This window comes from Bufo bufo, chromosome 8, assembly GCF_905171765.1.
Source record: "Bufo bufo chromosome 8, aBufBuf1.1, whole genome shotgun sequence".
Lineage (NCBI taxonomy): Eukaryota > Metazoa > Chordata > Amphibia > Anura > Bufonidae > Bufo > Bufo bufo.
Window position 1 is genome coordinate 112841848 of NC_053396.1, and position 12097 is coordinate 112853944.

Below are 12097 nucleotides of genomic sequence, written 5' to 3' on the forward strand. Positions count from 1 at the left end.
GTTTTACCCGCCGACAACGGTAAGTCAGTGATGAAATCCATTGACAGATGAGTCCATGGCCTATTGGGGATGAAAAGTGGCAATAAAGACCCTGCTGGACGTGTACGAGAGACTTTCGCGCGTGCACAAGTAGAACAAGTAGACACGAAATCCATTACATCCTGACGCAACCTTGGCCACCAAAAACGACGAGATAATAGCTCCAAGGTTGCTTTACTACCCGGGTGACCAGCAAGTGCCGAATTATGATGTTCTTTTAATAATTCAAGACGCAGGTTTAACGGTACAAACAATTTCTCTGAGGGGCAAGAGGCCGGGGCGTCCCCCTGGGCCTCTAACACCTTTCCCTCTAGAACAGAGTGTACAGCAGAGACAACCACTCCTCTTTGTAAAATAGGTACCGGATCACTAATATTACCCCCTCCAGGGAAACTACGAGATAATGCGTCTGCCTTGGTATTTTTTGCCCCAGGACGATAGGTGATTACAAAGTTAAATCTGGTAAAGAATAGCGACCACCTAGCTTGTCTAGGGGTGAGACGCTTAGCCGATTCTAGGTACAGAAGGTTTTTGTGATCCGTAATCACCGTGATGGGGTGGATTGCTCCCTCTAAGAAGTGACGCCACTCTTCAAGCGCCAGTTTAATCGCCAACAGTTCCCTATTTCCAATATCATAATTCTTCTCTGCAGAAGATAATTTTTTGGAAAAGAAGGCGCAAGGACGCCATTTGCCAGGAGACGGACCCTGAGACAATACAGCCCCCACTCCCACCTCTGACGCCTCTACCTCGACAATAAAAGGCCGGGAGACATCAGGTTGATTTAGAACAGGTGCTGAGGTAAACCTCTCCTTTAGAGAGGAAAATGCATCTTTAGCGGCGTCAGACCATTTGGAAAAATCAGTCCCCTTCCTAGTCATGTCGGTAAGGGGTTTAACGATCACTGAATAATTTTTAATGAACTTTCTAAAGAAATTAGCGAAACCCAAAAACCGTTGTAGGGCTTTAAGGTTCTCAGGAAGATCCCAATCTAAAATTGCCTGGACCTTCCCAGGATCCATGCGGAAACCTGAAGCAGATAATAGATATCCCAGGAACTGTAATTCCTGAACGGCGAAGACACATTTTTCAATTTTCGCATATAATTTATTCGTCCGTAGGACCTGCAGTACTTGCCTGACATGCACCTCATGTGTTTTCAGATCAGCCGAATAAATTAAGATATCATCTAGGTATATGACTACAAACCTGCCGATGAGATGACTAAAAATATCATTAACGAAATGTTGGAAGACAGCAGGGGCATTGGTCAGACCGAAAGGCATAACTAGATTTTCATAATGCCCCTCAGGGGTGTTAAAAGCTGTCTTCCACTCATCCCCTTCCTTGATACGAATCAGATTGTAGGCCCCCCTAAGATCAAGTTTGGAGAACCACTTAGCACCCGCAATCTGATTAAAAAGGTCAGGAATGAGAGGAAGAGGGTATGGGTCACGGATGGTTATCTGGTTTAACTCCCGGAAATCTAGGCAAGGACGCAGGCCCCCATCTTTCTTTTTAACAAAGAAAAACCCTGCAGCCACGGGTGAAGAAGAGGGTCTGATGTGTCCCTTAGCCAGACTCTCGGAGATATAATCTTTCATGGCTTGTCTCTCGGGACCCGAAAGATTATACAACCTGGACTTGGGTAATTTTGCCCCGGGAACCAGGTTAACCGGGCAATCATAAGGACGATGAGGTGGTAGCTTCTGACAACCCTTTTCAGAAAAAACATCCTCAAAGTCCGAAATAAATGTAGGTAGGGGAGCTATGGAGGCGATTAAGCAATTGTTATTTAAGCAATTCTCTCTGCAATGCTCACTCCACTCCAATATCTCCCTGGCCTGCCAATCCACCACTGGATTGTGCGCTACCAACCAGGGAAGACCCAATACCACCGGAGAGGGAAGGCCCTCCAGAACGTAACATGAAAGACACTCATTATGGTGGTCCCCTATCCGAAGGTGTAAATTATGAACAATGTGGGTGAGGTTTCTCTGAGACAGAGGAGCAGAATCTATAGCGAATACGGGAATAGGTCTCTGCAGCGTACAGAGAGACAAACCCATAGTGCGGGCAAAATGGGCATCAATCAAGTTTACCCCTGCTCCACTGTCTAGAAAAAAAGAAATAGACTCCGTCTTAACACCAAAAACAATGACCGCTGGTAACACAAATTGAGATGTTCGTATGGAGGAAACGTATACCCCCCGGCTGACATCCTCCGCACAGCCCGGGGTTAGTAGTTTTCCGACGGTCTTTTGTTTTTGAGAAAGGAGGGACAGACATTAATGAAATGACCCTTCCCCCCACAGAAAAAACAAGCCCCCCCCCTACGGCGAACCTCGGGAGGACGGACCTGACGAGAAGTTCCGCCTAGCTGCATAGGCTCATCTAAGTCAGTACAGGCTGACTGTTGCTTGGGAGAGGTAACCAATTGCTCAGGAATTTTCGATCTCTCCCTAAGACGTCTATCTATTCTGATAGAGAGGGACATAACAGCATCAAGGGAAAGGGGGGTCTCATACAGCGCCATTGCATCCTAAACCCTTTCAGATAACCCAGAGCAGAACTGACTCCTGAGAGCCGGGTCGTTCCACTGAGTATCCGTAGCCCACCTACGGAACTCTGAGCAATATTCCTCTGCTGACCGATCTCCCTGTAGGAGTCTCCGTAACTTCGACTCAGCCAGGGCGACTCGGTCAGGGTCATCATATATGAGACCCAAAGCCCCAAAAAATCCCTCCACTGACCGAAGAGCCTGAGACCCAGGGGGTAACGAGAACGCCCAGGATTGCGGATCCCCCTGAAGCAGGGAAATGGCAATCCCTACCCGCTGTTCTTCATTACCTGAGGAGTAAGGGCGCAACTTAAAATATAATTTGCAGGCCTCACGGAACGTCGCAAATTTGTCCCTTCCCCCAGAAAATCTGTCAGGAAGAGCAACCTTGGGTTCTGTAACAACCTGGTTACCCATAGCAACCGCTGAGGGTGCGGTCTGCTGCATTAGCTGCTGTTGTTGGAGAACAGATGCCTTCAATCCTGCCACCTCCAAAGACAGGCCTTGAAGCTGTTCTGCCAAGGCATCAATAGGATCCATATTGGATTCTAAGTAGAGAAAAAAAAACAACAAATAAAAAATTATATTATTTTTATTTATTTTTTCTCAAAAAGTAAGGGCCAGTTATAATATCACGGTCGGCGTGACTATCACATACGTGACACAGAGGGAGGGAACGAGGAAGGCCCTGCCCAAGTGAGAGGGAAGGTGGTGACCCCTGACTCACCTTGCGGCTGGCACCTGGCTGCCCTGACGTCCCTAGACGGGTTCCTCACCCGTACGCCGATCACGTGCTTAAAGCCCGGGCTTTCCCTGAGCTGAGCCCTAGATAGTGAACAGGGCGGTGGGAACACTAGTCCGCACCACTAGCTCTAAGGGAAAACACCAAGGGGAGGACAGACAACACGGACTCAACATATAATCCCAGGTGGGCGACAACAGGAGACAACAATAAGCCCAACAGGGATCCGGAGGGTAGCACTCTGGAACGACAACCAGGATTCACAACTCCAGTGGGTCAGTATAGATGTCCAGGCAGGAAGCTCTATAACTGGCAACTAGAGAAGTGTGAGGGGAGAATATAAGGAGGTTGGGAGTGGCAGACAAGAAACAGCTGAGGAGGAGAAGCTACGGATCCCTGAGTGAGACAAAAAGGATAGCAAGGCAAACACAGAAAACAATCACTAAGAAACAACGTGATCTTTAGATATAGAGCGCGCAGCCACCCGCTGCGACTTCCTGACCCCGGGTATAACGGAGTCAGACGTGGCTCTTGATACCCTCGTGACATCAAGATAAGTAGAAAACAGTATATTTAGCACCTGAGTGCTATAGAAAGTGGACTTAAAGTAAATCTAATTATTATTTGCCTGTAAAGATAAAGTACTAGAGAACTTCCTAACTAACAATTGCCTAAACCTCATAAAAGGAATACTACTGAACCTATTTGTCATCAATCATGCCATACAAATGAACTGTATCTGTACTGACTACCTGAAAACAATTGATTCAGTAAATGTTCAACTGTTTTATTACAACCTACTCCTCATCATTTCTACTACTACACTCAACATTTGCAACTTACGGTGCTGGCATCACGAACACCGGGGCCCAGCCACCAAAGCACCTTAAACACCTATACCATCAAGGGCACCTTAACTTCCATCTGGCTTGTGTTCCCTGCAATAGAGAGAGCCCCAGAGGATTTAGTTCTGTCTTCCCCATGACTGCACGCCGACCCACGGAGGCTCTGATAACAGTGAGTAAATGAACTACTACCCCCATTGGCCCACCGTAGTCTCACGTGTTGCCTCTGCGGACCCGGTCGCTGCATTAATTTTGGTGTCACAAACAGGATACAAACTCCTCTGCGCCTTATGAGAATAAGCCCCACTTGCTTACTTGAAAGACTATACATGTGCTTTAATACAGTGGAAACTTTAAACTGAACAGTATTTTGCAACCGATGTAGCCGAAAGGTCCAGTCCAGACCAGGTTGTGCATAATCTTATGTGGCCAGCTGTTTCCCATACAGAGCTCTGGTCTAAACTCTCGGCCGAAATTAAAATGGTACGTCTATCCAGAACGCATAAATGTAAGCGATACAATGAGGATATTACTCGCAAACTGTTGGAGGAGCCTGTGAACAATTTCTCAGTCCCCGTGAGAAGGCTGGGCCGGGTTCTCTCATTCAGCAAGGAATGCGGATTTGGCTTCATATGCGATTTGGAAACCAACAGAGACTATTATGTCAATCGCAGGTCTGTTAAATATAAGGAGCTCCCCAGTTGGCTCCACAGCCGGTATGCCAATGAGACTGTAGAATTCATCCCCGCAGAGGGTACACTTGGCCCCTATGCCACAGCAGTGATTTGCCTGGGACAGCCCTGTAATTTGGGGAATATGAAAGATCCCGAAGCCTGGGAACCTGCTGAGGATCCAGAGGTTGAAGAGGAAGAGGAGCTAGAACCAGAGAACCCTGCCACCTCTGTGAAGCCTGATGTGAGATACTCATCCCGTTTTTTACCAAGCCAGAACGAGTATGCCACTGGCTTTGCAGTCACTAATATTTTGTGGCAACCTGCCATTGCCACCAGGGATCCAGTTGTCCCCCCCAAAGCTAAGCAGAAGCATCCAAGGGCCAAGCTGGAAGCCACATTTATAAGTTAATACTGTGCACAACTCCTGCAGCAGCTTACACGGCCACACTGCCAGGAGATTCCTGTCCAACCTCCTGTACTGAGGCTATTTATACATCCACCTACAGAAGTCGTTCCTGTTACCAACCAAAGACCGACAGCTACAGTTGTACCAGCTCTTGTTGAAACAGAGCCCTTTATTGCCGAAAAACCTGTGGGTTGACTGGAGCCCATTGTCATCAAGAGAACAAAGGAACCCTCCATTTTTGATGAGGCCAGAAAGAAACTGGGTCTGCATTTTGCGCCTGCTAAGCGCCTGCCAGAAGGAGTACCTGAAGGTTCTTCCCCAGATGAGTGAGAATCGGGATCTCCCCTGGACACTGAAGTCCCCTCCAGTTCAGATCCATATCCATAAATAGGCCGGTTGGCCAATATTAAAATGGAGCCAGAGCCACTGTTGCAAAAGGGACTCTGATGTTGGTTGTTTTGGTGGCAGTTCCTCCAAGCCACTATGGAGCCCTTTGCCCTTCTAAAGACTCTATTATAGACTCCACCTTTCAGACAAATCTAAGTTGCGCCAAAGTTTGAGCCTTTTTATTTCCCTTTTTACACCCCTTCTCAGGTTGTCTGGGACTTTAAAAACGAAAAAGTTTTATGCATCGTCCAAGGAAATGTACCCAGAAAGACTTTTTGTTATTTTTTAGCAGTGGTGTATGCAGCATCCCACATATCTGTGTAAATGGGACACTTTAAACATCTGCCTATTTATCTAATGTATTTGCAATGTATGGTATTTCCTATTTATCAGGCTGGCAATGTCATTACACCATTTGCCCCTAGGTGGTGCTGGCAACACATAATTTATATAGTCAGGGGTTTGTTAATAAATTCAGTCATTTCAGAGTGTAGTGTATTGTAGAGAGGAGGAAAACAAGGGTATGGAGGAAAGAAACAGGCCTTATCCACGATGTATGCAAACAAATGAAAAGAATGGTGTGGTATTAAACAGCAGGAAGTACTCAAACCACAAGTACCCGAGCTACTTGAGAAACCTTGGCGCGGTGCTCGGGCTCACACATGTCCTTCTAGTAGGATATGTTGGCTAATCTCTAAATTTTTTCATCAGTTTGAGGGCTTAGTAAGTCTGCAGAGTGCACCTGTCTTTGCTATTATTATATTGATTATCACATCCACATAATTGCTATCTTGTGTAGGATGTCTATTATGGTACTTGTGGTCCACTGCAGGCATCCTCCACTGTATGCATTTTTGCTGGGGATCGCCATTAGAAAGAGGCCACAAGTGCAAGATTTGATCCCCTGTTTATATATGCACAACTGCATATGGGTTTAAGCCCTTCCTGCCCGTTTAATACCACACCATTTTTTTCATTTGTTTGCATATAGATATACCTGGAGGTGTATAAACTCCAATGTCAATGAGCCTGTTTTCCATCCACAGGCTACATTTAGGTGCACAGGCAAGGCCTGGGCCATATCAGCCAGTCTTGAGTGGGACTCGCAGACTCTCCCTCCTCCCATTGCTAGCATGGTTTCATGCTGGAGGTAACTGGTGAGTTGTCTGTGAGTCGGACCTTTATACTCCTGTAATTTGCCCACTGGCTCCTGGTATTGCCCATATGGCTCAGGTAGGTGAGTGTTAGGACCCGAGCTACTTGAGAAACCTTGGCGCGGTGCTCGGGCTCCGACATGTCCTCCTAGTAGGACATGTTGGCTAATCTCTCAATTTTATCATCAGTTTTAGGGCTTAGCAAGTCTGCAGAGTGCACCTGTCTTTGCTATTATTATATTCTTATCCACAATGTAGCTGCAATTTCTTTCCTCTGGGACCTGATCAATCCTGGAGAGGACAAACTAAGAGTAGTTACAGCAGCTTAGCACTGAACAGTAAGTCTATGTCTAAATATAAAGCAAGCCTAGTGAAGGTTAGGGATGAGTCTGGCCTATGGACTTCACAAGCACAAGTGACCAAGAGTAACTTTCCAAGTTCCTGGACACAGCCGGATGGCCAAGGCGCCAAGTTGTCCTTATTAACTAGAAGCCTTCCAAAAACCTAAATACTTCAGGAGAGCATCCTGCAAATAATGTCAGAGAGTTTGCCTGCCACGAGGGAGAAACGTCCTTATTGGATAGCTCAAGATTAGAGTTGAGCGAACACCTGGATGTTTGGGTTCGAGAAGTTCGGCCGAACTTCCCGGAAATGTTCGGGTTCGGGATCCGAACCCGATCCGAACTTCGTCCCGAACCCAAACCCCATTGAAGTCAATGGGGACCCGAACTTTTGGGCACTAAAAAGGCTGTAAAACAGCCCAGGAAAGAGCTAGAGGGCTGCAAAAGGCAGCAACATGTAGGTAAATCCCCTGCAAACAAATGTGGATAGGGAAATGAATTAAAATAAAAATTAAAAAAATAAAAATGAACCAATATCACTTGGACAGAGGTCCCATAGCAGAGAATCTGGCTTCACGTCAGCAGAGAATCAGTCTCTTTATGCCATAGCAAAGAATCTGGCTTCATGTCAGCACAGAATCAGTCTCTTCATGCCATAGCAGAGAATCTGGCTTCACGTCAGCAGAGAATCAGTCTCTTCATGCCATAGCAAAGAATCTGGCTTCATGTCAGCACAGAATCAGTCTTCATGTCATAGCAGAGAATCAGGCTTCATGTCACCCACCACTGGAACAGGCCACTGTCACACATTTAGGCCCCGGCACCCAGACAGAGGAGAGCGGTCCCGTAACAGAGAATCTGGCCTTATGTCAGCGCAGAATCTGTCTTCATGTCATAGCAGAGAATCAGGCTTCACGTCACCCACCACTGGAACAGGCCACTGTCACATATTTAGGCCCAGGCACCCAGGCAGAGGAGAGAGGTCGCGTAACAGAGAATCTGGCCTTATGTCAGCACAGAATCTGTCTTCATGTCATAGCAGAGAATCAGGCTTCACGTCACCCACCACTGGAACAGGCCACTGTCACATATTTAGACCCAGGCACCCAGGCAGAGGAGAGAGGTCGCGTAACAGAGAATCTGGCTTCATGTCAGCACAGAATCTGTCTTCATGTCATAGCAGAGAATCAGGCTTTACGTCACCCACCACTGGAACAGGCCACTGTCACACATTTAGGCCCCGGCACCCAGACAGAGGAGAGCGGTCCCGTAACAGAGAATCTGGCCTTATGTCAGCACAGAATCTGTCTTCATGTCATAGCAGAGAATCAGGCTTCACGTCACCCACCACTGGAACAGGCCACTGTCACACATTTAGGCCCCGGCACCCAGACAGAGGAGAGCGGTCCCGTAACAGAGAATCTGGCCTTATGTCAGCACAGAATCTGTCTTCATGTCATAGCAGAGAATCAGGCTTCACGTCACCCACCACTGGAACAGGCCACTGTCACACATTTAGGCCCCGGCACCCAGACAGAGGAGAGCGGTCCCGTAACAGAGAATCTGGCCTTATGTCAGCGCAGAATCTGTCTTCATGTCATAGCAGAGAATCAGGCTTCACGTCACCCACCACTGGAACAGGCCACTGTCACATATTTAGGCCCAGGCACCCAGGCAGAGGAGAGAGGTCGCGTAACAGAGAATCTGGCCTTATGTCAGCACAGAATCTGTCTTCATGTCATAGCAGAGAATCAGGCTTCACGTCACCCACCACTGGAACAGGCCACTGTCACATATTTAGGCCCCGGCACCCAGACAGAGGAGAGCGGTCCCGTAACAGAGAATCTGGCCTTATGTCAGCGCAGAATCTGTCTTCATGTCATAGCAGAGAATCAGGCTTCACGTCACCCACCACTGGAACAGGCCACTGTCACACATTTAGGCCCAGGCACCCAGGCAGAGGAGAGAGGTCGCGTAACAGAGAATCTGGCCTTATGTCAGCACAGAATCTGTCTTCATGTCATAGCAGAGAATCAGGCTTCACGTCACCCACCACTGGAACAGGCCACTGTCACACATTTAGGCCCCGGCACCCAGACAGAGGAGAGCGGTCCTGTAACAGAGAATCTGGCCTTATGTCAGCACAGAATCTGTCTTCATGTCATAGCAGAGAATCAGGCTTCACGTCACCCACCACTGGAACAGGCCACATCACACATTTAGGCCCCGGCACCCAGACAGAGAAGAGCGGTCCCATAACAGAGAATCTGGCCTTATGTCAGCACAGAATCTGTCTTCATGTCATAGCAGAGAATCAGGCTTCACGTCACCCACCACTGGAACAGGCCACTGTCACACATTTAGGCCCCGGCACCCAGACAGAGGAGAGCGGTCCCGTAACAGAGAATCTGGCCTTATGTCAGCACAGAATCTGTCTTCATGTCATAGCAGAGAATCAGGCTTCACGTCACCCACCACTGGAACAGGCCACTGTCACACATTTAGGCCCCGGCACCCAGACAGAGGAGAGCGGTCCCGTAACAGAGAATCTGGCCTTATGTCAGCGCAGAATCTGTCTTCATGTCATAGCAGAGAATCAGGCTTCACGTCACCCACCACTGGAACAGGCCACTGTCACATATTTAGGCCCAGGCACCCAGGCAGAGGAGAGAGGTCGCGTAACAGAGAATCTGGCCTTATGTCAGCACAGAATCTGTCTTCATGTCATAGCAGAGAATCAGGCTTCACGTCACCCACCACTGGAACAGGCCACTGTCACACATTTAGGCCCCGGCACCCAGACAGAGGAGAGCGGTCCCGTAACAGAGAATCTGGCCTTATGTCAGCGCAGAATCTGTATTCATGTCATAGCAGAGAATCAGGCTTCACGTCACCCACCACTGGAACAGGCCACTGTCACATATTTAGGCCCAGGCACCCAGGCAGAGGAGAGAGGTCGCGTAACAGAGAATCTGACTTCATGTCAGCACAGAATAAGTCTTCATGTCATAGCAGAGAATCAGGCTTCACGTCACCCACCACTGGAACAGGCCACTGTCACACATTTAGGCCCCGGCACCCAGACAGAGGAGAGGTTCATTCAACTTTGGGTTTCCCTGCAATATAATGGTAAAATGAAATTAAAAATAGTATTGAATGAGGAAGTGCCCTGGAGTAGAATAATATATTGTTAAGGGGAGGTAGTTAATATCTAATCTGCACAAGGGATGGACAGGTCCTGTGGGATCCATGCCTGGTTCATTTTTATGAACGTCAGCTTGTCCACATTGGCTGTAGACAGGCGGCTGCGTTTGTCTGTAATGACGCCCCCTGCCGTGCTGAATACACGTTCAGACAAAACGCTGGCCGCCGGGCAGGCCAGCACCTCCAAGGCATAAAAGGCTAGCTCTGGCCACGTGGACAATTTGGAGACCCAGAAGTTGAATGGGGCCGAACCATCAGTCAGTACGTGGAGGGGTGTGCACAGGTACTGTTCCACCATGTTAGTGAAATGTTGCCTCCTGCTAACACGTTCCGTATCAGGTGGTGGTGCAGTTAGCTGTGGCGTGGTGACAAAACTTTTCCACATCTCTGCCATGCTAACCCTGCCCTCAGAGGAGCTGGGCGTGACACAGCTGCGTTGGCGACCTCTTGCTCCTCCTCTGCCTTCGCCTTGGGCTTCCACTGGTTCCCCTGTGACATTTGGGAATGCTCTCAGTAGCGCGTCTACCAACGTGCGCTTGTACTCGCGCATCTTCCTATCACGCTCCAGTGTAGGAAGTAAGGTGGGCACATTGTCTTTGTACCGGGGATCCAGCAGGGTGGCAACCCAGTAGTCCGCACACGTTAAAATGTGGGAAACTCTGCTGTCGTTGCGCAGGCACTGCAGCATGTAGTCGCTCATGTGTGCCAGGCTGCCCAGAGGTAAGGACAAGCTGTCCTCTGTGGGAGGCGTATCGTCATCGTCCTGTGTTTCCCCCCAGCCACGCACCAGTGATGGGCCAGAGCTGCTTTGGGTGCCACCCCGCTTTGAACATGCTTCATCCTCATCCTCCTCCACCTCCTCCTCATCCTCGTCCTCCTCGTCCTCCAGTAGTGGGCCCTGTCTGGCCACATTTGTACCTGGCCTCTGGTGTTGCAAAAAACCTCCCTCTGAGTCACTTCGAAGAGACTGGCCTGAAAGTGCAAAAAATGACCCCTCTTCCTCCTCTTCCTCCTGGGCCACCTCCTCTTCCATCATCGCCCTAAGTGTTTTCTCAAGGAGACATAGAAGTGGTATTGTAACGCTGATAACGGCGTCATCGCCACTGGCCATGTTGGTGGAGTACTCGAAACAGCGCAACAGGGCACACAGGTCTCGCATGGAGGCCCAGTCATTGGTGGTGAAGTGTGTCTGATCCACAGTGCGACTGACCCGTGCGTGCTGCAGCTGAAATTCCACTATGGCCTACTGCTGCTCGCACAGTCTGTCCAGCATATGCAAGGTGGAGTTACACCTGGTGGGTACGTCGCATATGAGGCGGTGAGCGGGAAGGCCGAAGTTACGCTGTAGCGCAGACAGGCGAGCAGCGGCAGGGTGTGAACGCCGGAAGCGCGAACAGACGGCCCGCACTTTATGCAGCAGCTCTGACATGTCGGGGTAGTTGCGAATGAACTTCTGCACCACCAAATTCAGCACATGCGCCAGGCAAGGGATGTGCGTCAAACCGGCTAGTCCCAGAGCTGCAACGAGATTTTGCCCATTATCGCACACCACCAGGCCGGACTTGAGGCTCACCGGCAGCAACCACTCGTCGGTCTGTTGTTCTATACCCCGCCACAACTCCTGTGCGGTGTGGGGCCTGTCCCCCAAACATATGAGTTTCAGAATTGCCTGCTGACGTTTACCCCGGGCTGTGCTGAATTTGGTGGTGAAGGTGTGTGGCTGACTGGATGAGCAGGTGGAAGAA

General features: G+C 49.1%; 1 protein-coding gene across 1 annotated transcript in view; it reads left to right on the top strand.

Annotated features, from left to right (window-relative positions):
* Positions 1-12097, top strand: part of LOC120978084 — a gene marked incomplete at its 3' end in the record, with an annotated part of 37188 nt that overhangs the window by 13558 nt on the left and 11533 nt on the right. Inside the window, 1 exon segment of the mRNA XM_040406319.1 lies at positions 4635-5264. Coding sequence (XP_040262253.1) covers positions 4635-5264 — 630 coding nt within the window.